The sequence below is a fragment of the Mustelus asterias genome, chromosome 20 (assembly GCF_964213995.1).
Source record: "Mustelus asterias chromosome 20, sMusAst1.hap1.1, whole genome shotgun sequence".
In the NCBI taxonomy this organism is placed as follows: Eukaryota; Metazoa; Chordata; class Chondrichthyes; order Carcharhiniformes; family Triakidae; genus Mustelus; species Mustelus asterias.
The window spans coordinates 71,485,444-71,513,075 of record NC_135820.1 but is presented as its reverse complement, the minus strand read 5'-3'; the positions used below and the strand labels follow the sequence as shown (position 1 = coordinate 71,513,075).

The following is a 27,632-nucleotide window of genomic DNA, read 5'->3' as shown; positions in this document are numbered from 1 at the left end:
TACAGGCAAAGCATACCGTTCATAGAGAAGGGAATGAGAGAGTGCAGAATGTAGTGTTACAGTCATAGCTAGGGTGTAGAGAAAGATCAACTTAATGCAAGGTAAGTCCATTCAAAAGTCTGATGGCAGCAGAGAAGAAGCTGTTCTTGAGTCGGTTGGTACGTGACCTCAGACTTTTGTACTTTTTTCCCGACAGAAGGAGGTGGAAGAGAGAATGTCCGGGCTGTGTGGGGTCCTTAATTATGCTGGCTGCTTTGCCGAGACAGCGGGAAGTGTAGACAGAGTCAATGGATGGGAGGCTGGTTTGCATGATGGATTGGGCTACATTCACGACCTTTTGTAGTTTATTGCGGTCTTGGGCCGAGCAGGAGCCACACCAAGCTGTGATACAACCAGAAAGAATGCTTTCTATGGTGCATCTGTAAAGGTTGGTGAGAGTCGTAGCTGACATGTCAAATTTGACAAAGATGACATACCAGGGCACCGTGTACACAGTGTGTACACAGTATACTGGGAGATCAGGACACCTGTACAATGGCGCCCCTAGAACTCAGCAGCCGGCTTCACCGGTGAGATTAGGCTCCGCCCCACCCCCTACTGGCGAGAATTGCATCCAGGTAGTTTTTTTTGATGAAGTGCCATAAGATTGCATTTTTTAACTCACTGAAAAAATGAACCGGAAACTTCTATTTTCTCGCTCGTTCAGCACTTAGAATTTTTTTGGTAAGGTCGTCCCCTGAGACACTTCTATAAATAACATGACAAGTGGACTGCAGACAAGATTTGTCACAGGCACAGTGGTTGAAGGTGCCAACAGATACTGCTGGGGATGGTGACTGTATGATCTTTTAGGTGGGTTCAAAATGATTTAAAAAAGACTAATTCTGTGAGCCGGGGGGATGTTACAATTCTAGCCATGAATGCGGCATTAACCCTGGATGAGCGCAGGCTGTACTGGTTGGCCGTGGTGACTCTCAGAATCCTCACACCAAGGCATTATTCATATTACAATGTGAATGTAGCTGCAACAAAAATTCAACACTATAATTTGTTGCATTAATCCAGGTCATGAGAGCTTACTGTTGTGCGGCATTTAAAAACAGGGATGTGAAACTGGCTCTGATACTCATTACAAGCTTGGAAAGGAGCAAGGGGGAGAGCTTGTGGTCAGGTAGGGCACAACTTCAGGCTAAAGGGATGATCCTTTAAAACAGAGATGAGGAGGAATTTCTTTAGCCAGAGGGTGGTGAATTTGTGGAACTCTTTGCCGCAGAAGACTGTGGAGGCCAGGTCATTGAGTGTCTTTAAGACAGAGATAGATAGGTTTTTGATTAATAAAGAGATCAGGAGTTATGGGGAAAAGGCAGGAGAATGGGAATGAGAAAAATATCAGCCACGATTGAATGGCGGAGCAGACTCGATGGGCTGAGTGGCCTAATTCTGCTCTTATGCCTTATGGTCTATAGTCTTATCTTACACAGTTACAATGGGCTGGTTTCCCTCCGGACAGCTACCAATTGGCTGCAACACACCCTATTCAGCATGTACTTAGGGCAGGGACAGGAGTCAGTGGATTGCACACTTCTGGGTTGGCTTCTTACACCCTGTCCAAAAATGTTTCATTCACTCCTTAGCTTTAACTGAAGTTAAAGGGATGTGTTGACTGGGAGTGTCTCGGAGGGGAGTGTTGAACCGTTGGCGAAAATCTCCATTACAAGGGAGGAAGTGTTAGGTTTGTTAGAGAATATAAAGACTGTCAAATCCCCAGGGCCTGATGGAATCTATCCAAGGCTGCTCAGGGAGACGAAAGGTGAAATCGTTGGGCCTCTGACGCAAATCTTTGTCTCGTCACTGGACACAGGTGAGGTCCCAGAGGATTGAAGGATAGCTAATGTGGTCCCGTTATTTAAGAAGGGTAGGAAGGATAACTCGGGTAATTATAGGCTGGTGAGCTTGACGTCCGTGGTGGGGAAGTTGTTGGAGAAGATTCTTAGAGATAGGATGTATGCGCATTTAGAAAGGAATAAACTCATTAACGATAGTCAGCATGGTTTTGTGAGAGGGAGGTCATGCCTCACTAACCTGGTGGAGTTTTTTGAAGAAGTGACCAGAATGGTTGACGAGGGAAGGGCCGTGGATGTCGTCTATATGGACTTTAGTAAAGTGTTTGACAAAGTCCCTCATGGTAGGCTGGTGAAAAAGGTTGGATCTCATGGGATAAAGGGGGAGGTGGCTAGATGGGTGGAGAACTGGCTTGGTCACAGAAGACAGAGGGTGGTAGTGGAGGGGTCTTTTTCCGGCTGGAGGCCTGTGACTAGTGGTGTTCCGCAGGGCTCTGTATTGGGACCTCTGCTGTTTGTGATTTATATAAACGATCTGGAAGAAGGTGTAACTGGGGTGATCAGTAAGTTTGCGGACGACACAAAATTGGCAGGACTTGCAGATAGTGAGGAGCATTGTCAGAAGCTACAGAAGGATATAGATAGGCTGGAAATTTGGGCAAAGAAATGGCAGATGGAGTTCAATCCTGATAAATGCGAAATGATGCATTTTGGTAGAAATAATGTAGGGAGGAGCTATACGATAAATGGCAGAACCATAAAGGGTGTAGATACGCAGAGGGACCTGGGTGTGCAAGTCCACAGATCCTTGAAGGTGACGTCACAGGTGGAGAAGGTGGTGAAGAAGGCATATGGCATGCTTGCCTTTATAGGACGGGGCATAGAGTATAAAAGTTGGGGTCTGATGTTGCAGATGTATAGAACGTTGGTTCGGCCGCATTTGGAATACTGCATCCAGTTCTGGTCGCCACACTACCAGAAGGACGTGGAGGCTTTGGAGAGAGTACAGAGGAGGTTTACCAGGATGTTGCCTGGTATGGAGGGGCTTAGTTATGAGGAGAGATTGGGTAAACTGGGGTTGTTCTCCCTGGAAAGACGGAGGATGAGGGGAGACTTAATAGAGGTGTATAAAATTATGAAAGGCATAGATAGGGTGAACGGTGGGAAGCTTTTCCCCAGGTCGGTGGTGACGTTCACGAGGGGTCATAGGTTCAAGGTGAAGGGGGGGAGGTTTAACACAGATATCAGAAGGACATATTTTACACAGAGGGTGGTGGGGGCCTGGAATGCGCTGCCAGGCAAGGTAGTGGAGGCGGACACACTGGGAACGTTTAAGACTTATCTAGATAGCCACATGAACGGAGTGGGAATGGAGGGGTACAAAAGAATGGTCTAGTTTGGACCAGGGAGCGGCACGGGCTTGGAGGGCCGAAGGGCCTGTTCCTGTGCTGTATTGTTCTTTGTTCATTGTTCTTAAACACCCCAATGAAAATGAGGATGCATTAGGTGTGCGGCAACGCCATTAGAGACAGCAACTGCTTTTGCATTGGCTTCTGAGGGGTGCTGGAAAAGATTGTAAACGTGATCCCTGGGCGGCACAGTGGCACAGTGGTTAGCACTGCTGCCTCACAGGGCCAGGGACCCGGGTTTGATTCCCGGCTTGGGTCACCGTCTGTGTGGAGTCTGCACGTTCTCCCCGTGTCTGCGTGGGTTTCCCCCGGGTGCTCCGGTTTCCTCCCACAGTCCAAAGATGTGTGGGTTAGGTGGATCGGCCATGGTAAATTGTCCATAGTGTCAGGGGGGTTGGCAGGATAAATACATGGAATTAGAGGGTTTGGGCCTGTGTGGGATTGTGGTCGGTGCAGACCTGATGGGCCGAATGACCTCATTCTGCACTGTAGGGATTCTGTGAGTTGCTGGTCTATTGGGACTCTTACGGTTGTAGTTCATTTTAAAATTCATTTGTGGCATTTGTCCCGATTGCTATAACCAGCAGCCCAACATCAACATTCCCCACCCTCAATTTCTCTGCCTTTCTGAGTCTGGCCTCTCTCGCGACCCATCCTGGCTCCATCATTGGAGGCTGTACCTTTAGTTGCCTTGGCCCATCCTCTGAAATTTCCTTCCCTCTGTCCCTCTACCTCTGTCGCCACCTTTTTGAACATTAGGTCTAGACATTATACCAAGGGGGACGTGACAGACCAGTTGCAAGTAATGTATGTCTGCGGCAACCAACCAAAATTGGAACAGGTGGTTCTACTCTGGAGCACATTCAGCGACTAGAAGAAACGAGAAGAATTTAAAAGAAAAAAAATGCATTTAATTTAAATTTAAAATTCAAAACGCAGAATTTCAAGTAAAATTATCATTGCAACTCATGGAAATGATAGTCTTGATTTGCTGCACAATAAAGCATTTTGATTTATCATGCATACCCTAACTTCCAGATTAGTTTTCAGAGGGAAAATGTGCATTATATTCAGAAAGTTATGATATTCCCAGCAATGTCCACATCCCTATCATCCATGGTATGAAGTTCCTCTGCCGTCCAATTTAATGTATCTTTTTTAACTCATTGGACAGAAATATCATTGGTTTAGTGAAGGTGTGGTGTCGGATTTTCCCGTCCCAAGGAGGGGCTGAAGCGCTTCGGGCAGGCTTTGGATATGATAGGTGGGATCTCAATCCGAGCTCCTTGCCCCCATTCCCAGCACCAAGAATTTTCAGGGAGATGGATCGTGAATCTGCACGTTGGTGTTCCGGCATTGTAGGCACCATTCCCAAACTTCTGCAATTTTGAAGAAGCAGGGTGAACTTTGGAAGGAACACAAATCACCCCAACACAGGAGTGTTTGCAAGCCATGGGGAAACCATGGTTTGGAGGTGGGAACCACATGAAACGCATGTCGCTTCTTTGGACACGGGTGAGGTCCCTGAGGATTGGAGGATAGCAAATGTGGTCCCGTTGTTTAAGAAGGGTAGCAGGGATAACCCAGGAAATTATAGGCCGGTGAACTTGACGTCCGTGGTAGGGAAGTTGTTGGAGAGGATTCTTAGAGACAGGATGTATGTGCATTTAGAACGGAACAATCTCATTAGTGACAGACAGCATGGTTTTGTAAGAGGGAGGTCGTGCCTTACAAATTTGGTGGAGTTTTTTGAGGAAGTGACAAAAACGGTTGACGAAGGAAGGGCCGTGGATGTTGTCTATATGGATTTCAGTAAGGCATTTGACAAAGTCCCACATGGCAGGTTGGTTAAGAAGGTTAAGGCTCATGGGACACAAGGAGAAGTGGCTAGATGGGTGGAGAACTGGCTTGGCCATAGGAGACAGAGGGTAGTGGTCGAAGGGTCTTTTTCCGGCTGGAGGTCTGTGACCAGTGGTGTTCCGCAGGGCTCTGTACTGGGGCCTCTGCTATTTGTGATATATATAAATGATTTGGAAGAAGGTGTAACTGGTGTAATCAGCAAGTTTGCGGATGACACAAAGATGGCTGGACTTGCGGATAGCGAAGAGCATTGTCGGGCAATACAGCAGGATATAGATAGGCTGGAAAATTGGGCGGAGAGGTGGCAGATGGAGTTTAATCCGGATAAATGCGAAGTGATGCATTTTGGAAGAAATAATGTAGGGAGGAGTTATACAATAAATGGCAGAGTCATCAGGAGTATAGAAACACAGAGCGACCTTGGTGTGCAAGTCCACAAATCCTTGAAGGTGGCAACACAGGTGGAGAAGGTGGTGAAGAAGGCATATGGCATGCTTGCCTTTATAGGATGGGGTATAGAGTATAAAAGCTGGAGTCTGATGATGCAGCTGTATAGAACACTGGTTAGGCCACATTTGGAGTACTGCGTCCAGTTCTGGTCGCCGCACAACCAGAAGGACGTGGAGGCGTTAGAGACAGTGCAGAGAAGGTTTACCAGGATGTTGCCTGGTATGGAGGGTCTTAGGTATGAGGAGAGATTGGGTAAACTGGGGTTGTTCTCCCTGGAAAGACGGAGAATGAAGGGAGATCTAATAGAGGTGTACAAGATTATGAAGGGTATAGATAGGGTGAACAGTGGGAAGCTTTTTCCCAGGTCGGAGGTGACGATCATGAGGGGTCACGGGCTCAAGGTGAGAGGACTGAAGTATAACTCAGATATCAGAGGGACGTTTTTTACACAGAGGGTGGTGGGGGCCTGGAATGCGCTGCCAAGTAGGGTGGTGGAGGCAGGCACGCTGACATCGTTTAAGACTTACCTGGATAGTCACATGAGCAGCCTGGGAATGGAGGGATACAATGATTGGTCTAGTTGGACCAAGGAGCGGCACAGGCTTGGAGGGCCGAAGGGCCTGTTTCCTGTGCTGTACTGTTCTTTGTTCTTTGTTCTTTGAAAGGTTATTACGAAAGGTGTTTCCTACTTCGCATGTCGTTACGTATGTTATAGTGCAAGTTATGTCTGGTTTTACTTCAGTGAATGGGAAGTGACCATTAAATAAGGTGGTTGCCAGTTTGTTGTCTCTGGCAACACCAAAAGCAGAAAAGTCTTCAGATGCATTAGAGTACTGAATCAAGTGCTATTCTGCATTATAAACTATTAAAATCCAAATCTGATTGTGTGAAATGTCCCCATTGCTTTAAATGTTTTACCCTGAAGTTCAACTCAGCCATCAGTTTGACAGTTTCAAAGCATTGACAGATGGTTGAGCTTCTGGTTGTGTTAAAAGGCTCAAATTGATTCTGCTCAGCAAGGATTGTTACAAGGATTGTTCAGTGGAATGTCATTATACATTCTTAATTGACTTCTGCTTATCAGGATGTATTGAGAGCTATAAGGAGAATTTGGTTTTGTTTATTTTGACAGATTTATGAGGTTTTAAAGTAATGTTTGTATTTTGACATATTTCTGAGTTTTTTTTCAAAGTTTTACGAACGATATTATATGACTTGTTCTATTTATAGTGGATACTGGGTGAGTAAGTTGGGTAAGGTGTGTGATATATTTAAGGAGATGGTGAGGGGATATGGGAGGATGAAGGGGTGATGTGGGATATATGTGAGGGGGGTTTAGAGATTGAGGGGGTTTGGGGGTAACTTGGATTTGGGGGAATGGGAGGATGAAGGAGTGAGGTGAGGTATGGGCATGGGGGGGTATGAGTGTGAGGAAGTTATGAGGGTTGAGTCAGATGAGGAGGACATGGGGTGGTGAGGGCTCATGAGCGGTATAGGGGATTGAGCGAGGTGAGGGGCGAAGGGGTGAGGATTAAGGGCCTCACACTCATCTCCAGTACTGGGTCAATGTCCCAGTGAGCATTTAAACTAGATGCCCGGCCTTGGCCTGACTCCATCTCTGCTTGGGACCTGTTACCAGAAGGGGCACCTCCGCCGCATGAAAATAGCATTGGCAGAGACTGCCTGTTAGGAGGCAGAATTAGAAATCATAGAAATCATAGAAACCCTACAGTACAGAAAGAGGCCATTCGGCCCATCGAGTCTGCACCGACCACAATCCCACCCAGGCCCTACCCCCATATCCCTACATATTTTACTCGCTAATCCCTCTCACCTACGTATCCCAGGACACTAAGGGGCAATTTTTAGCATAGCCAATCAACCTATCCAGCACATCTTTGGACTGTGGGAGGAAACCGGAGCACCCGGAGGAAACCCACGCAGACACGAGGAGAATGTGCAAACTCCACACAGACAGTGACCCAAGCCGGGAATCGAACCCAGGTCCCTGGAACTGTGAAGCAGCAGTGCTAACCACTGTGCCACCGTGCCAATTGCAAAATCAGGTCATCTCCTGACTCTAGAATATGGGGCGGCACGTTGGCACAGCGGTTAGCACTGCCTGTCTCACAGCGCCAGGGATCCAGGTTCAATTGCAGCCTCGGGTAACTGTGTTAAGTTTGCACGCTCTCTCCCGTTCTGCGTGGGTTTCCTCCGGGTGCTCCGATTTCCTCCCACACTCCAAAGATGTGCGGGTCAGGTGGATTGGCCATGCTAAACTGCTCCGGAGATTATCAGGGTAAATACATGCCGAATCCCCCAGGATAGGGCCTGGGTGGGATTGATGTCGGTGATGGGCTGAATGGCCTCTTTTTGCATTGTAGGGAGTCTATGGACGGGAATTTACAGCTTTGCTCGAACGAGACCAGAAATTCCTGCCCGAGGTCAACGGATATTTCCGTTGTCCACCCTTTGCCGGCTCCGATGGGCGAGGCAGTAGAATCCTGATGTCTGATTCTATGATTTGCATTAAAGATGATAATCTGGCCCATGCTGTGTTTCATCACCCACGTTACGATGTTAAAATCCGAGGATGTAAAGTGTATCTTCATAATTATCAACGAGAAAAATTAAATTTAAATATTTTTTTAAAATTCTACTATGGCTTTTTATTCACATTAGAAATTGGTGTTTAATGTAATGTATAAACATTTTAAAAAATACCAATCAAATGTCAATTTTTTTTACATTCGCACAGCTGGATCCAGTCTAGTTTCTCGATAGTTGGTTCACTGCAGCAACATTATGCGGGGTTGACCCTGGTGGATGTGTGACTCGACGGTTCACAGTCTCCTGTGTTACATTGTTCCATTCAGGTAGATCCTGGTGACATTCTGGATGCCCTCCGTGTGGATCCTGGCCCAGTCAGGGTAAGTTGACAGCTCAAACACGTACAGGCCCCAGGAGTTTATGGCCAGCAAGATTAAGGAGATGCCCAAAATATTCATGACGATCCCCGATTTTACCTGCGTAGACAAATCCATTCCATTAACAGCACGTTCAGTAGATTGAGGAAAGATGAGAGCAGGGATGTACTTCTGAGGCTGTATAAAGCTCTGGTCAGACCCCATTTGGAGTATTGTGAGCAATTTTGGGCCCCATATCTAAGGAAGGATGTGCTGGCCTTGGAAAGGGTCCAGAGGAGGTTCACAAGAATGATCCCTGGAATGAAGAGTTTGTCGTACGAGGAACAGTTGAGGACACTGGGTCTGTACTCGTTGGAGTTTAGAAGGATGAGGGAGGGATCTTATTGAAACTTACAGGATACTGCGAGGCCTGGATAGAGTGCATGTGGAGAGGATGTTTCTACCAGTAGGAAAAACTAGAACCAGAGGGCACAACCTCAGGCTAAAGGGACAATCCTTTAAAACAGAGATGAGGAGGAATTTCTTCAGCCAGAGAGTGGTGAATCTGTGGAACTCTTTGCCGCAGAAGGCTGTGCAGGCCAGGTCATTGAGTGTCTTTAAGACAGAGATAGATAGGTTCTTGATTAATATGGGGATCAGGGATTATGGGGAAAAGGCAGGAGGATGCAGATGAGAAAAATATCAGCCATGATTGAATGGCGGAGCAGACTCGATGGGCTGAGTGGCCTAATTCTGCTCCTATGTCTTACGGTCTTATAGTGTAGGTTGATGATGAGATTATTCAAACTGAAACCACAATGGATGGGAGAAGGCTGGGCCCTGTCTTGTTGCTGGTTGATATGTTGCCACATCTTCAAGTATCTGAAGGGATTGCTGTTTGGCATCCCAAAATATGGTCCCTTCTGTCAAAGGCAGTATGGATAGTAAGATAAACCATTTCCCTTTGTGCCTTTCTGACCAGAAATGAATAAAGTGCACAAGGCGCGAGCAGACCACATCCCCAACCTGTCACCTATTGTAAAGACTCAGGACGCCCGACTGCAAAGTAATATGGTTTACTACAGAATGCAAAGTAAAATCACTGCCGTGGTGTACCCATACTAGTCTCTGCCTGGGATTACAGTTCAGCAGGCCCAGTCCTGGGCCTGCCTTATAAAAGGCTCAAGTAATGAGATGCAGCTGGCCAGGCCAGTGCCTGTTATCAGGGGAACCCATACTCAACCCCCATGGACCGTGTGGGGGTTGTCACACCTATATTGTGGTTGGGGGAAGCATCAGGCAACCTGCCTGTCCTTGGGGCTATTGAAGACCTTGATTGCCAATTAATAGCCCAACCTGTTTTCACAGGTCAATCTGAAAGAATCCATCTTTGAAGAACGGGAGAGTTCTCCCTAATGTCCCGGCTGAACATAACATAATATTTATCCCTCTTCAGGTTATTTGCCTCATTGCCGCTTAAACCTAATTTGCCGCAGTGCTTCACACACACAACACTCAATACACATCAAAAATAAGTATCTTATTGCTTGTGAAGGACTTTGAGACAGGCTGAGGTTCTGAAAATCACTATACAAATACAACTTCTTTCTTTATAGTGCATTAAAAAACATAGTTCAGCATTTCATCAGCTGTGTTGATTGCACTGCAAGGACTGGACTTGGTTCAATTCTGAGTTAATCGTTATTCTAGGGCCCCTCTTTCATCCTTTCCCCTTGCTCGTTTAACGCAATCCATTCAATCATAGAATCCCTCCAGTGTAGGAGGCCAGTCGCTGGGTCAAAATCCTGGAATTTCCTTCCTAGCGGCATTGTGGCTCAACCCACTGCAGCGATTCAAGAAGGCAGCTCACCACCACCTTCTCAAGGGCAACTAGGGATGGGCAATAAATGCTGGCCTAGCCAGTGACGCCCATGTCCCACAGAATGAATTTTAAAAAAAAAATTCAACCCATCGACCTGCACCGATAACAATCCCACCCAGGCCCTATCTCTGTCACCCCCACGTATTTAGCCTACTATTTCCCCTAACACGAAAGGGCTCAGCGCCAGGGACCCGGGCTCAATTCCGGCCTCGGGTCACTGTCTGTGTGGAGTTTGCATGTTCTCCATGTGTCTGTGTGGGTTTCCTTCAGGTGCTCCTGTAGCCCCCTCCACAGCCCAAAGATTAGGTTGATTGGCCATGATAAATGTTTAGTTTTGCTTTGGATTTCCTAAGAAATTTGTTTGATTAAATGACATTGTGCTCGACGACAACACTTTTTTCCATCTGATTTCTAGTTGAAGGAGACAACATTGCCATCTTATGCCCAGTCCTAGACTGGCAGGGGTGGGGCAGCAGGCTAGGCTTTGGGTGCGACAGGAGAAGGTTTGGACAGGAATTACTGCACGTACACAATAAGTCTACTGTTTCGTGTATCACAATCATAGACTCTGCAGTGCAGAAGGAGGTCATTTGGCCCATCGAGCCTGCACCAACAACAATCCCACCCAGGTCCTATCCCGTAACCCCCCCATATTTACCCTACTAATCCTCCTGACACTAAGGGGCAATTTTTAGCATGGCCAATCAACCTAAGCCGCACATCTTTGGACTGTGGGAGGAAACCCGCAGCACCCGGAAGGAACCCATGCAGACACGGGGAGAACGTGCAAACTCCGCACAGACAGTGACCCAAGCCAGGAATCGAACCCAGGTCCCTGGCACTGTGAGGCAGCAGTGCTAACCGCTGTGCCAACGTATAAACAATGAAATGGTCAGTTCACGGAAACACAGATGCGCATCTGCTCATTCAGTCGTGTCACCATTTTAAAAATCGGTCCCTGGCTTGGGTCACTGTCTGTGCGGAGTCTGTGCGTTCTCCCCGTGTCTGCGTGGGTTTCTTCCGGGAGCTCCGGTTTCCTCCCACAGTCTGAAAGACGTGCTGGTTAGATGCATTGGCCGTGCTAAATTCTTCCTCAGTGTTACCCGAACAGGCACCGGAGTGTGGCGACTAGGGGAATTTCACAGTAACTTCATTGCAGTGTTAATGTAAGCCTTACTTGTGACGAATAGATAAACTTTACTTTATGTTAGATATTTTCCACCTGAAGTTTTAGTTAGAAAAATTAGGAACTCAGAATTATTCTTTTTGATTTTGAAAGTAAATGTCCCACTGCAACTGAAATCACTTTATTTGGCAAAGATCACTCACTCGTGACCTACATGGACATTAAATCAATTACGTTTAGTGTCCCAAGTGCAATGAGCAGCGCTTTTAAAGGTCACTCGCAATCTTGTGAACACAAAACAAGCCTGTTAATTGTTCATCCCATTGGTGAAGGTTACTCAGTGTTAATACCAGCCACTAAGATGGCCAAAAACATTTTAAAAAACAAATTGTTCTTTGTATGTGGGCATTACTGGCCAGGCCAGCATTTATTACCCATCTTTAATTGCCCTTGAAAAGGTAAAGTAAGGTAAAAGTAAAGTTTATTTATTAGTGTCACAAGTAAGGCTTACATTAACACTGCAATGAAGTTACTGTGAAATTCCCCTAGTCACCACACTCCGGTGCCAGTTCGGGTACACTGAAGGAGAATTTAGCATGGCCAATGCACCCTAACCAGCACGTCTTCCAGGCTGTGGGAGGAAACTGGAGCACCTGGAGGAAACCCACGCAGACACGGGGAGAACGTGCAGACTCCACCCAGACAGTGACCCAAGCCGGGAATCGAACCCAGGTCCCTGGCGCTGTGAGGCAGCAGTGCTAAGCACTGTGCCACCGTTGTAATGATGAGCTGGCTTCTTGAGCCGCTGCAGGTACACCCAGAGTGCTGTTAGAGAGGGAGTTGCAGGATTTTGACCCAACGACAGTGAAGGAACGGCGATATATTTCCGAGTCAGGATGGTGTGTGGCTTGAAGGGGAAGGGAACTGATGAAGTTCACATTCATCCACTGCCCTTGTCCTTTCAGCTGGTAGAAGTCAGGCGTTTGGAAGCTGCTGTCGAAGGCAGTGCATCTTGTGACTCCAGACCCACGGTAATGTGGTTTGGCTCTTAAATGGCCCCATAAATCATTCAGTGTATCAAACTGCTATGAAGCTTCAAAGGAATGAAGCTGATGGACCACTTGGCATCGGGGATCAGGGGTTATGGGAAAAGGCAGGAGAATGGGGATGAGAAAAATATCAGCCATGATTGAATGGCGGAGCAGACTCGATGGGCCAAGTGGCCTAATTCTGCTCCTATGTCTTATGGTCTTATGGTCTTAAGGCCTTGGCATCAGAGACAACTATGGCAAAAAGCCACCATCATCATCCCTGGGTACATCCTATTCCTGATGTGGAGATGCCGGCGTTGGACTGGAGTAAACACAGTAAGAGTTTTAACAACACCAGGTTAAAGTCCAACAGGTTTATTTGGTAGCAAATCATAGAAACCCTACAGTGCAGAAGGAGGCCATTTGGCCCATCGAGTCTGCACCGACCACAATCCCACCCAGGCCCTACCCCCACATATTTACCCACTAATCCCTCTAACCTACGCATCCCAGGACTCTAAGGGGCAATTTTTAACCTGGCCAATCAACCTAACCCGCACATCTTTGGACTGTGGGAGGAAACCGGAGCACCCGGAGGAAACCCACGCAGACACGAGGAGAATGTGCAAACTCCACACAGACAGTGACCCGAGCCGGGAATCGAACCTGGGACCCTGGAGCTGAGAAGCAGTAGTGCTAACCACTGTGCTAGCTTTCGGAGCGCTGCTCCTTCGTCAGATGGAGTGGAAATCTCACTCCATCTGACGAAGGAGCAGCGCTCCGAAAGCTAATGGCATTTGCTACCAAATAAACCTGTTGGACTTTAACATGGTGTTGTTAAAACTCTTACTGTGTACATCCTATTCCACCAGCAAGGCAAACCCACCAGAGACAGAAGCACAGAGGTACACAATTGGGAGCGTGCAGTCCTGGCTGTCCTCAATATTTGACCCAGGTCAAACATGGGCAAGGAAACCTCCTACTGATTACCACATACCGACCACCCCTCAGCTGATGAATGAGTACTCCTCCTTGGTGGACACCATTTGGAGGAAGCACTGAGGGTGGCAAAGTCAGAGATGGAAATTATGTTGACATTGCGGTGGTGCCAGAGGCCTGGAGGATTGCAAAAGGGGAGAGGGATAAACCTGGCAATCACAGATCATTGCCCCTAATGCCCATGGTGGGATAGCTTGTAGAGACAATAACGAAGATAGAAATGATTGTCACTTTCAGAAATACAATAAATGATTTCCAGCATGGATTTGTTAACAGTAAGTCATGGTTTGATGGAAGTACAGTAACAGAAGGTTAATAAGGGTCGTGTGGTTGATGTGTACACGTATTTCCAAAAGACTCTTAATGAAGTAGCAAGCACATAAGAGATCTGTTCACCAAACTGAGCCTGTGTGATTAGAGGTGCATTAGCTGTATTGATAAGAAATTGGTTAAGATTCAGAAAGCAGGGAGTAGTGGTGAACAGTTGCCTTTCAAGTTGGAGAGAAGAAATAACTCCTCAGAGGCCGGTGTCCCTTCACCAGATCCCCTTTATTTTCAAATTTATCTCCACGCCTTAAGAGTGTTTCTGGTACAAAGTCAGAATCCAGAGTGTCACTCACCCTGACACACCTCAATATATACGGAGGTGAGACTCCCTGATTGGGCAGGCAATCAATACCTCAATCAGGGAGTTCATACTCTAAAAGGCCCAGTTCATGGATCTCATTGAAGTCATTACAGTGGTATTAGAACCACCACTCTTTTTGATACATATTAGTGACCCGGGCTTGGGTACACAGGGCGTAACTTCAAAGTTTGCAGATGCTACAAAACTGAGAAAATAGTGAGGAGGATATGAATGGTTTCAGGAGGATGTAGATAGACTGATGAAATGGCAAATTCAATTTAACACAGAAGTGAGGTGTGACATCTTTAGTTGGAAGAATGAGCAAAGGCAATATAAATTGAATGGTACAATTTTATGGAGGGTGCATGTACACAAATCTTTTGAAGGGTAAAAAGTCTGTTACAAGAAGCATACAGGATGGTTGGCTTTATGAACTGAATGACAGAGCACAGCATCAAGGGAGTTACATTACACTATTATGTATCACTAGTTAGACCCCAGCTAGAATACTTTTGGAAGGATGCCAAGGCCATAGAGACAGTGCAGAGGACATTTACTATAGTCTGAGGGATATGGGACTTCAGCTACCTCTACAGACTACAGTTCTCCAATACAGCAGGGAAGCTTTAATGGAGGCATTCAAAGTCATGAAGGGTTTTTGAGAAAATAAGGACAAACTGCTTCTCGTGACAGAAGGGGCAGTGGTCCAAAGTCATGATTTTAAGAACAGGCAAAAACATGGGAGGTGCCACGAGGGGAAATCATTTTACACAGGGAGTTGCGATGATTTGGAATGCACTTCCTGGAAAGGTGGAAGAACAAGGTTAATAATAACTTTCAAAAAGGAATTGGAATAAATACTTTGAAGAATAAAAAACCTCCAGGGCTATAAAGTAAGAGCAATGGGTCTAAATGATTAGCTCCTTCAAAGACCGGCACAAGAGGCCAAAGAACAATACAGCACAGGAACAGGCCCTTCGGCCCTCCAAGCCTGCGCCGTTCATGTGCCCACTCGACTATTCTTTTGTATCCCTCTATTCCCAGTCTGTTCATGTGGCTGTCTAGATAAGTCTTAAACGATCCCAGCGTGTCCGCCTCAATCACTTTGCTTGGCAGTGCATTCCAGGCCCCCACCACCCTCTGTGTAAAATACGTCCCCCTGACATCTGTGTTGAACCTTGCCCCTGATGCGCGATATAACTCACGAGGCTAGAGATGCTCGAGGAAATAAAGGCTTTTATTGACTACTACAATAGAGCTACCATATATAATACACGATCCCAGACTGAGGGGTCCCAGACAGAGCAGTGACCTTTATACCTCTCCCAGGAGGCGGAGCCCGACTGGAATGTACCATAATAACTGTAATACAGGTAGAACAGCCCAACCCTAACCCCAACAGTAACATATAGAACAACCCAACCCTAACCCCAACAGCAACATATATACAGACTCATAGTACTGGCCAGACCCTGGCACAGTACTACCTGGTGGGAACCAACGATGGTTCACCACAGCCCCCCCTCACCTTGAACCTGTGACCCCTTGTGTTCGTCACCTCCGACCTGGGAAAAAGCTTCCCACTGTTCACTCTATCTATGCCCTTCATAATTTTATACACCTCTATAGGTGTATATACTCTCCTCTGTCCTGCATCATTCAATGAGAGTGATTAATCCCAATTGACTTTAACCCAATCACCAACTGGATGTTTCTATGAAGCTGTTCCATCGAACTGGCCCCAGAAACACTAGCACAGCAATTCAACCACTTGTAATGAAGCTAGGATACCTGACTAAAAGAAGTTATCACAATGCAGACAGTTGCCTTTGTGGGCAATGGTGTTGAGCTTCTTGAGTATTGTTGGAGCTGCACTTATCCAGCGCTATATAGATGGGAGTTATAGTTGTAGTGTGTCATCAGCCACAGTGTTAACAATGGACTCAACAGGTGGAATTTTACCGGCACGTCCGTCTGAGGTTTGTATGATCCCACCCGAGGCCAACACAGAATGCTTTTCTCCGAGCCTCACCCGCCCCTGGAACCGGTAAAATTCTGGCCAACAATTACAATCTGGATGCAGTTTTTTTATATGATACACAACAGATGCAAGCAATTTTATTAAGATACTGCAGCTTAAAATGCTTTACAAACTGCTATATTTGACACAAATGACCCCTTTATGTGTCTATGGCACTCCATCCACCACCTTCAGCATCCACTCCCTCTACCACTAACACCTACTGGCAGCAGTGTGTACCATCTACAAGATGCACTTCCTTCGAATGTAGGTGTTGTCGGCTGGGCCATCATTTATTGCCCATCCCTGAGGTCATTTAAGAGTCAACCACGTTGCTGGAGTCACACGTAGGCCAGACCAGATAAGGATGGCAGATTTCCTTCACAAAAGCACATTCGTGAACTAGATGGGTTTTTCCGACAATCAATAATGGTTTCATGGTCATCATTAGACTTTTAATCCAGATTTTTATTGAATTTAAGTTTCACCATCTGCCGTGGTGGGATTTGAACCCGGTCCCCAGAGCATTACCCTGGCAGTCTGGATTACTAGTCAGTGACAATACCATTATGCCACCACCTCCCCAATATTTCACCAAACTATACTTCATGCTACCCTATCCTCTGCAGCCGGGCCAGTTTCTAGCATGGCTACATTGGTCCAGAGAAGGATGGGAACTGGGAGGATTGAAATGTCTTAAATGACTCCGACAAAAGAAAGAAACACTGTTTGCACAAGTTTAGAAGGCCTACAGCTAGCGATTTGTCATTTCTGAAGCTGTGCTAATGTGTCACAGTTCAAAAATAAGGTCAAAGGATGAGATTCCAGGCAAATAAAGAGGAGTTTAGCATTGCTGAAATCAAAGTCCTGAAACATAATAAAATAAGGGATTCTCCGGATGAAACAACAATGACAGAGGATGCAGATGATTGTCAGTTAGAATCATAGAATCATACAGTGCAGAGAGGCCATTCAGCCCATCATGTCTGCACTGAATCTCTGACAGAGCATCTTACTACCCAAGCCCTCTCTCCCATCCCATCCCTGTAACCCTACACATTTACCATAGCTTATCCATCTAATCTACACATCCTGTGACACAAAGGGACAATTTAGCATGGCCTTTCCACCTAACCTGCACGTCAGGATTCTATGCTTCCAAATATGCTGCTCCGGGAGTAAACCGGAGCACCCAGAGGAAATGCACGCAGACACGGGGATGGGGGGGGGCAGCTTGCAAACTCCTCTCCGACAGTCACCCAAGGCTGGAATTGACCCAGGTCCCTGGCGCTGTGAGGCAGCAGTGCTAACCACTGTGCCACCAAGCCTCAACCATTAATTTCTTCCCAGCACATTGGCTGTTGTTGATACCAAATATGCTGCAATTTCTGTGGGGTTGCAGACCCAATTCTTCCACTTGATTTACATCTACTGGGGGCGGTACGGTGGCACAGTGGTTAGCACTGCTGCCTCACAGCTCCAGGGACTAGGTTCGATTCCTGGCTTAGGTCACTGTCTGTGTGGAGTTTGCACGTTCTCCCTGTGTCCACATGGGTTTCCTCCGGGTGCTCCGGTTTCCTCCCACAGTCTGAAAGACGTGCTGGTTAGGGTGCAGTGACCCGAACAGGCACCGGAGTGTGGTGACTAGGGGAATTTCACGGTAACTTCATTGCAGTGTTAATGTAAGCCTTACTTGTGACTAATAAATTAACTTTACTCTGCCAGATCTCCCACCCACAAGATAGACACAACACCCTTTTGCCAGAAACTGCACACCCAAAAATAAACAAGCATAACCAGATAAAACGCTACAGAGTAAAACCAATTCACATTGATCCTGTAGGGGTATCAGCGTATCATGTTAATATGCACAAATCTACCTTGTAAGTCTTCAAGATATATCGGAACAACCTCCCTTTAATGGAAAGCCATTCTTTCATGAACCAATGTTATCCCTCTTGGGCTTTCCTTGTGTCCTCGTGAAGGTATGCTTGCCTTCATCGCCTGGGGCATTGAGTTTAAAAATTGGCAAGTCATTTTGCAGCTTTATAGAACCTTAGTTAGGCCACATTTGGAAGATAGTGTTCAATTTTGGTCGCCACACTACCAGAAGGATGTGGGGACTTTGGAGAGGGTAAAGAAAAGATTTACCAGGCTATTGCCCAGCATGGAGGGCATTAGCAATGAGGAGAGGTTGGAGAAACTTGGTGTGTTCTCACTGGAACAACGGAGGTTGAGGGGCGACCTGATAGAAGTCTACAAGATTATGAGAGGCATGGACAGAGTGGATAGTCAGAAGCTTTTTCCCGGGGTGGAAGAGTCAATTACTAGGGGGCATAGGTGTGAGGGGCAAGCTTTAAAGGAGATGTAAGAAGCAGGTTTTTTCCACAGAGGGCGGTGGGTGCCTGGAACTCGTTGCCGGGGGAGATAGTGGAAGCGGATACGGTAGTGACTTTTAAGGGGCATCTTGACAAATACGTGAATAGGATGGGAATAGAGGGATATGGTCCCTGGAAGGGTAGGGGGTTTTAGTTAAGTCGGGTAGCATGGTCGGTGCAGGCTTGGAGAGACGAAGGGCCTGTTCCTGCACTGTAATTTTCTTGTTCTTTGTGTCTACAGGTCATAACGAGGACCACACTCATTGTAGAAAAGAGCAGCATATTTGGAAGCATAGAATCCCGACAGTGCAGAAGAGGTCATTTGACCCATTAAGTCTGCACCAAATCTCTGATAGAGCGTCTTACCCAGGCCCCCTCTCCCACCCTATCCCTGTAACCCCACACATTTACCATGGCTAATCCATCTCATCTGCACATCTTGTGACACAAAAGAGGCAATTTAGCATGGCCACCCCACCAGACTAATTTGCAGCATAGTTACTAAACTCCCATTCATCTCAACGGTGGCCGTCCAATGTCACACCACTGATTTCAATTATATGCAGTGAGATTCAATGCTATGCCGCCCTGTCAACTCAGGAATCCTACGTACCATATCGTTGACCTTTAGAAAGCCCGTAGCAAAAGCAATTGAGTTCGGAGGCGTTGATATTGGAAGCATGAAAGCATAGGAACCTACAACAGTTGCAGGGACCATCAGATAGAGAGGGTTCACCTTCAAATGTATAGCCTGCAACAAATAATAAATACATGGATAAGATGCTGTCCTTGAAAATTGAAAACAGTCCAATGAATATCAATCCAACTGGCGATAGAATAACTACATTATTAGTCGATAAAAATCTAACATCTGCTAACTTGGGCGGCACGGTAGCACAGTGGTTAGCACTGCTGCTTCACAGCTCCAGGGACCCAGGTTCGATTCCTGGCTTGGGTCACTGTCTGTGTGGAGTTTGCACATTCTCCTCATGTCTGCATGGGTTTCCTCCGGGTGCTCCGGTTTCCTCCCACAGTCCAAAAGATGTGCGGCTTAGATTGATTGGCCATGCTAAAATTGTCCCTTAGTGTCGTGAGATGTGTAGATTAGAGGGATTAGTGGGTAAAATATGTAGGGATATGGGGGTAGGGCCTGGGTGGGATTGTGGTCGGTGCAGACGCGATGGGCCAAATAGCCTCTTTCTGCACTGTAGGGTTTCTATGATTTCTATGAACTGACTCTCATGGCGGGATTTTATGGCCTCGCTCGACTCAAGAGGTCAACGGAACTTCCCATTGTCCGCCCCTCGCCCGCTCCAATTCCGTGGCGGTCAGGGTGATAGAATTCCGGCAATAGAATCATAAGAAGGAGGCCATTTGGCCCATCGAGCCTGCACCAACAACAATCCTACCTCGGCCCTATCCCCATAACACATGTTTTTACCCTCCTAATGTCCCTGACGCTAAGGAGCAATTTAGCATGGCCAATGCACCTAACCTGCACATCTTTGGACTATGGGAGGAAACCGGAGCGCCCGGAGGAAACACACGCAGACCATGAGGAGAACATGCGAACTCCGCACAGTCACCCAAGGCCGGAATTGAACCTGGGTCCCAGGTGCTGTGAGGCAGCAGTGCTAACCACCGTGCCACCCTAACTCGAGGGCGACTTGAGGGCCAAAACTTTATGGGGCTTTTGGGGACAGGCTTGGTGATGGGTAAGCTGGCAAAATGGCTTGGGATGATGTCAGGTGACATGTTGTCTTCCCACTACCGTGCCAACTTGCCATTGCTGGGAAACATGGCAGATGGGCCGCCCACCAGACTGGAGTTCAACTGAGCCACTTCAGTGACCAATAAAAGACATCTTACCACTCCACTGGCATTTTACCAACAGCGAGAGGGCTCCCCCCGCCCCTCTGCATGGGGAGACAGCCAGATAAACCCTGGGATCTTCCGCGTAGGTTCCTGGGGATCGGGGCTTTAATATTTGGATATTCTTTTGTCCACAAATGGGGCCCGTGGCTTACCCAAGGCAATGGTGACATCTGCCCTCTGTGACTCTCACATCTTCGTCGGGGCCTGCCTGACTGCACTTACTGGGTTGTGATGACGTGCATGCCTTGCTGCATCATCTTCCTCCGGGTGCAGTCCCAGGAATGGCCTCTGCCCCCGGTGGCGCTGCTGAGGTTGTTGAGCTGCGATCCTCTATTTGGGAGCGGGCCGCCCGCACTTAATGGGACTGGAGGTGGCACTGAATTCACTGCCACCCCAAAAATCTAGTCCTGAATCCCATCACTGCACTAGCAGCCACCCCCCAGCCCTCCCCAGCTTTCGGCCCCAGAGGCTGGCCACTACCACCTCAAAAAAAATCCCAGGAGCCAAAGGAACAATGTGGGCAACACATTTAAGATTTAATATAACAATAATTTTCATTTGTATAGTCCCTTCACTGTAGTAAAACCCTCCAAGTCACTTCACTGGAGCACTATCAGACATAATTTGACACCAAGCCACACAATTAGATTTTGGGTCAGATGACGCTGTGGGAACGCAAGCTTCTTCCTTTCTTCTTTCTGCACTTTCAAGAGACTTACCAATTCAGACACAATCGGTAACATGATCACAATGGTGGCAGTGTTGCTGGCAAATTCGGTGAAACATGTTATCAGCAAGCAGATCAGGATGACAGCTATGGTTGGCTTGATGTTCATCAGTGGCTGAAGCTGATTACCGAACCAGACAGACAGCCCCGAAGCCTGGAAAACAAAGACACTGTCCAGTTAGATGGGCAAAGAATCATAGAATCCCTACAGTGCAGAAGGAGGCCATTCGGCCCATCGAGTCTGCGCCGACCACAATCCCACCCAGACCCTATTCCTGTAACCCCACACATTTACCCTGTTAATCCCCCTGACACTAGGGTCAATTTAGAAAGAAATGATAGAAACCCTACAGTACAGAAAGAGGCCATTCGGCCCATCGAGTCTGCACCGACCACAATCCCACCCAGGCCCTACGACCATATCCCTACATATTTTACCCGCTAATCCCTCTAATCTACGCATCCCAGGACACTAAGGGGCAATTTTAGCATGGCCAATCAACCTAACCCACACATCTTTGGACTGTGGGAGGAAACCGGAGCACCCGGAGGAAACCCACGCAGACACGAGGAGAATGTGCAAACTCCACACAGACAGTGACCCGAGCCGGGAATCGAACTCAGGTCCCTGGAGCTGTGAAGCAGCAGTGCTAACCACTGTGCTGCCGTGCTGCCCCATTTACCATGGCCAATTAACCTAACCCGCACATCTTTGGACTATGGGAGGAAACTGGAGCACCCGGAGGAAACCCACGCAGACACGGGGAGAATGTGCAAACTCCACACAGACAGTGACTCGAGGCTGGAATTGAACCTGGGTCCCTGGCGCTGTGAGGCAGCAGTGCTAACCACTGTGCCACTGTTATATCTTCATTTTCAAAGGATGGACATTCTAGAAAAATGCAGCAACCAAAATTGTGAAATTATAGTGTTTGGAAGAAACAGGCACAGAAAGGCATTGCCAGTCTAACCTCCATGTTCAATTCTCCATGCTCTAATCTACACATCTTGGGACACTAATGGGCAATTTAGCACGGCCAATCCACCTAACCTGCACATCTTTGGAGTGTGGGAGGAAACCGGAGCACCCGGAGGAAACCCACACAGACACGGGGAGAAGGTGCAGGCTCCGCATAGACCGCAGGCTGGAATTGAACCTGTGTCCTTGTCGCTGTGAGGCAGCAGTGCTAACCACTGTGCCAAGGTGCTACCAGGGTTATCACAAGTTATTTCTCTCGGTTTCAGACACCCTTTTGCCGAAGATACTGTGGAAAGACTGGGAAAGTCTAGCCCTCCACTTGATCTAGAATCCTTTGGAATTAACCCATGAAGTAGAGTCCAAGTGAAGAATTTTTTTTTGAAGTTTGGAACAGATTTCCAAAAGGTGATCATCAAAATGAAACCAAGATGTTAATCAGGTCTTCTTTTTAAAGTTTATTTACTCATGTCAGAAGTAGGCTTACATTAACACTGCAATGAAGTTACTGTGAAATTCTCCTAGTCGCCACACTCCAGCGCCTGTTCGGGTACACAGATGGAGAATTTTAGCATCCCAATGCACCTAACCAACATATCTTTCAAACTGTGGGAGGAAACCCACGCAGACACAGGGAGAACGTGCAGAGAGTGACCCAAGCCGGGATTCAAACCCAGGTCCCTGATGGTGTGAGGCAGCAGTGCCACCGTGCTGCTCCTATATAGGTATATATAACATGTATGTTAGGCAAAATATCAAGTGCATCTGAGAAAAAATACCTCACAGCCTTTTGCTATTGCAAAGCCTCCTCCAAGTAATATGATCACATTCCAGGGTAAATCCCTCTGGATTTTCTTCCAGCTTAGCAAGGGTGGATTTATTACTGCTGAGGCTGAGGTAGAATAGAGAAAATAAATGAAGGTTGAAATGAGATAAGTGCCTAGCTATTGCAAAAGTCAACTAATTATTGGGAAAGGAAGTTGGTGGTTACAATTCATTTAGACCCAGTTTTTGATGACTGATAGTCATGTCCAACAAATCAACAATGATCTTAGTAAATGGCGGAGCAGGCTTGATGGGCTGAATGGCCTACTTCTGTTCCTATATCTTATGTTCCCAACCTTAATAGTAAAAAAAGGTTTCGGCAAATGATTCAGCATTTAGGGAAATGTAAATGTTTTACTCTTTCAAACAATGTGACAAGTCAGCCACTTTAATGAATAACTATGCTTTTGATAATGCAGGTACACACTTACTCAAGTTTTGTTAACACATTAGCAACTTTGACAGTGCAGTCCTCTCCGCAAGCGCTGTTCATTAAACGGAATTTGATCAAACAAAATTCGAAGCCGGATTGCGGTTTGCATCCCCCCCCACACACACCGCACAACCCCCTCCAAGCTGTACACCATCCTGACTTGGAACTATATCACCGTCCCTTCACCATCACTGTGTCAGGAAACTGGAACTCCCTTCCTTACAGCACCGTGGGGTGTACCTACTCCAGAGGAATTGCAGAGGTTCGGGAAGGCAGCACGCTACCATCTTCTCCGGGGCAATTCAGGTGGGGTTGCGGGTGGGGTGGGGGGGGGGGGGATGTGGTGGGGGGAGTGGGGGAGGGGAGGCGAGGGGGGGTGGGGAGGTGGGGGAGGGGAGGTCCTGGGTGAGATGATCTGTCAGAGAGTTGGTGCAGACTCGGTGGGCCGAATTGCCTCTTGTAGGGATTCTATGAATCTCCATCAAGAGAGGATCTAACCATCACCCCATGGACATTCAATAGCACCACCATCGCTGAGTCCCCACTATCAACATCCTGGGAGTCACCATTGACCAGAAACTCAACTGGACTAGCCATACAAACACTGTGCTTAGAAACATAGAAAAACTACAGCACAAACAGGCCCTTCGGCCCACAAGTTGTGCCGAACACATCCCTACCTTCTAGGCCTACCTATAACCCTCCATCCTATTAAGTCCTATGTACTCATCCAGAAGTCTCTTAAAAGACCCTATTGAGTTCGCCTCCACCACTACTGACGGCAGCCGATTCCACTCGCCCACCACCCTCTGTGTGAAAAACTTACCCCCAACATCTCCTCTGTACCTACCCCCCAGCACCTTAAACCTGTGTCCTCTCGTAGCAGACATTTCCACCCTGGGAAAAAGCCTCTGAGAGTCCACCCGATCTATGCCTCTCAACATCTTATACACCTCTATCAGGTCTCCTCTCATCCTTCGTCTCTCCAAGGAGAAAAGACCGAGCTCCCTCAGCCTATCCTCATAAGGCATGCCACTCAATCCAGGCAACATCCTTGTAAATCTCCTCTGCACCCTTTCAATCTTTTCCACATCCTTCCTATAGTGAGGCAGCCAGAACTGAGCACAGTACTCCAAGTGGGGTCTGACGAGGGTCTTATATAGCTGCATCATTATCCCCGGACTCCTAAACTCAATCCCTCAATTGATAAAGGCCAGCACACCATACGCCTTCTTAACCACCTCCTCCACCTGCGGGGCCGATTTTAGAGTCCTCTGGACCCGAACCCCAAGGTCCTTCTGATCCTCTACAGTACTAAGAGTCTTTCCCTTTATATTGTACTCCTTCATCCCATTTGTCCTACCAAAATGGACCACGACGCATTTATCTGGGTTGAAGTCCATCTGCCACTTGTCCGCCCAGTCTTGCATCCTATCTATGTCCCTCTGTAACTTCTGACATCCTTCCGGACTATCCACAACCCCACCAACCTTCCTGTCATCGGCAAACTTACCAACCCATCCCTCCTTATAAGAGCAGGTCAGAGACTAGGAATCCTGCAGCGAGTAACTCACCTCCTGACTCCCCAAAGCCTGTCCACCATCTACAAGGCACAAGTCAGGAGTGTGATGCCTGAATGGGTGCAGCTCTAACAACACTCAAGAAGCTTGACACCATCCAGGACAAAGCAGCCCGCTTGATTGGCACTCCATCCACAAACATTCACTCCTTCCACGCACAGTGGTAGCAGTGTGTACCATCTATAAGATACACTGCAGCAATTCACCAAGGTTCCTTAGACAGCACCTTCCAAACCCACGGCCGCTACCACCTAGAAGGGCAAGGACAGCAAGGATATGGGAGCACTGCCTGCTGAAAGTTCCCCTCCAAACCACTCACCGTCCTGACTTGGAAATATATCACCAATGCATAGCTCCAGACAGCGCTTTTTCTCCCTCTTACCAACTTACAACTCTGCTCCTCTTACAACTCCCCTTTTTCATTGACAATTTGGTTCACGTACCTTTAGGATTAAACCACCACTTCAATGAGGGTTTTTGAGATGGAAAGAAGCACAGTACAATAACAAATGACATTCCAGTCACCGCATCAGACACGTATCTGAAAAAGAGCGTTTTGGACCAAATTGTTAATAGGATCCAAGCTTATTGGCATTTCTTTATTGAGAAAGTTTATTGACTCATTCAGTCTTCCAGCTTTCCTTCCCACACAACCAGTGTCCCTATTTACACTCTTTATTCTTACATGGGATGTGGGCATCCCTGGCAAAGCCAGCAACTTTTGCCCATTCCTAATTGTCCTTAGACTGAACATGTAGGTCTGAGTTTAAGTTTTAAGTTTATTTATTCGTCACAAGTAGGCTTGCATTAACACTGCAATGAAGTGACTGTGAAAATCCCCTAGTTGCCACACTCTGGCGCCTGTTCGGGTACACTGAGGGAAAATTGAGCATGGCCAATGCACCTAACCAGCACGTCTTTGGACTGTGGGAGAAAATCAGAGCACCCGAAGGGAACCCACGCAGATACGGGGAGAATGTGCAAACTCTGCACAGTGACCCAGTGATGGGTTTCCCGATCTGAAGATCATATGAACATATACCAGGTTTGGATGAAGAATTGTCTTTCAGCCCATTGGACCCCATCCTTTCAGAATACCAACCCTAACATACTTTTCACAACAGCATCCAGCAGATCCTTAACCTGGCTTCAATTCACATTTCCTAGCTATTAATACAACAGCATATTTCCGGCTGACTTTTGAAAATATACCAACTTGAAAACTCTTTTCTTTTGTTAGCGCCCTGGTGAATCTGAAGGTATAAATTTAGGCTTACTTTCTCTGTCCAGTTCAGCATCTTAGGTATTTTCCTAATAGGTTCTCTGAGGTGTGTCACATCACAACGCCAAGCCTTTGTGGCTTCAAATATCTCTCAATGATGACAAAACCTAACAAATCTTGCTTGGGGAAGCTTTTCAAATGCCTTCTGAAATCAAAGGAATCACATCCGCTGGCTTAGGCGTAGAATCAAAGAATCTCTGAAGGGCCATTCAGCCCATCGAGCCTGCACCGACAACAATCCCTCCCTTTCCCCGCAACCCCACGTATTCACCCTGCTAATCCCCCCGACACTGAGGGGCAATTTACCATGGCCAATCAACCTAACCTAGTCTTCCCAAAGAATCACAGCTGTTCGGCAAAGCTTCCAAATCCAACAACAACAAACACTTGCATTTAAATATTGCCTCCAATGTAAAAATCTCTACACCCCAGCAATGAAACCCGGGTTCAATTCCAGCCTCGGGTCACTGTCTGTGCGGAGACTGCACATTCTCCCCGTGTCTGTGTGGGTTTCCTCTGGGTGCTCCAGTTTCCTCCCACACTCCAAAGATGTGCGGGTTAGGTTGACTGGCCATGCTAGACTAACCCTAGTGTCAGAGGGACTAACAGGGTAAAGTGGGTAGGGGTGCTGGGGCTGTAGAGTTGAGATAAAGAAGCTGGGGTTTGGAGTGGAAGCAAAAATATGCACATAAATGGACACAATCAGCACAGTTGAGATTAGTAGAGGCTTGTAAACCTGAGGGTAGACAGGAGATAATACAATAGAGTGTGCCATTAAATAAGCCTTCTCCCTTTCTGGTGTGGATCATATTTAATCAGGCACCCTTTAACTATTGCAGTTAGTGCAATACCTGCTTTAGTGACATAGATTCTTGAGCCAGAATGGCTGGACCAGGTATTAATTTGTGAATTCAGAATTAAGGATCTACATAATGCATTTGCCACTCCCCGATCCTTTATCTATTATATTTATTTTGAATGGACTGATTAAAGAACCAACAGACACCTACTACCACCAACATACCAACACTTTGGATTGACTTTGCTCTATCCATAACCCGTTTCTTTCCTTCTTCCTCTATCCATCAAGTGTGGGGTTTGCTGCTGTTGGACTGGGGTGGGGCACAGTAAGAAGTCTCACAACAGCAGGTTAAAGTCCAGCAGGTTTATTTGGTATCACGAGCTTTCGGAGCGCTGCTCCTTCATCCTACCTGATGAAGGAGCAGTGCTCCTTAAGCTCGTGATACCAAATAAACCTGTTGGACTTTAACCTGGTGTTGTGAGACTTCTTACTCTATCCATCAAGGCGAGGGATACGAGTAATGGAACATTCAATAGTTGTACCCACTCCTAAAGTGAAGCTCCCTCTATTTTTCTCCAGCAATTTTTCTTAAACCAGTCTCG

General features: G+C 47.0%; 1 protein-coding gene across 1 annotated transcript in view; it reads right to left on the bottom strand.

Moving 5' to 3' along the window:
* Positions 1-8,210: 8,210 nt before the first annotated feature.
* The window catches only part of slc13a3 (solute carrier family 13 member 3), a 44,489-nt gene continuing 25,067 nt past the window's right edge, over positions 8,211-27,632 (bottom strand). Inside the window, exons 9-13 of the mRNA XM_078236814.1 lie at positions 25,390-25,487; positions 22,888-23,000; positions 21,125-21,286; positions 19,144-19,281; positions 8,211-8,586 (exon numbers count right to left, since the gene is read on the bottom strand). Of these exons, the coding sequence (XP_078092940.1) occupies positions 8,419-8,586; positions 19,144-19,281; positions 21,125-21,286; positions 22,888-23,000; positions 25,390-25,487 (679 nt within the window). The 3' untranslated portion in view covers positions 8,211-8,418. The remainder of the gene's footprint in view (positions 8,587-19,143; positions 19,282-21,124; positions 21,287-22,887; positions 23,001-25,389; positions 25,488-27,632) is intronic.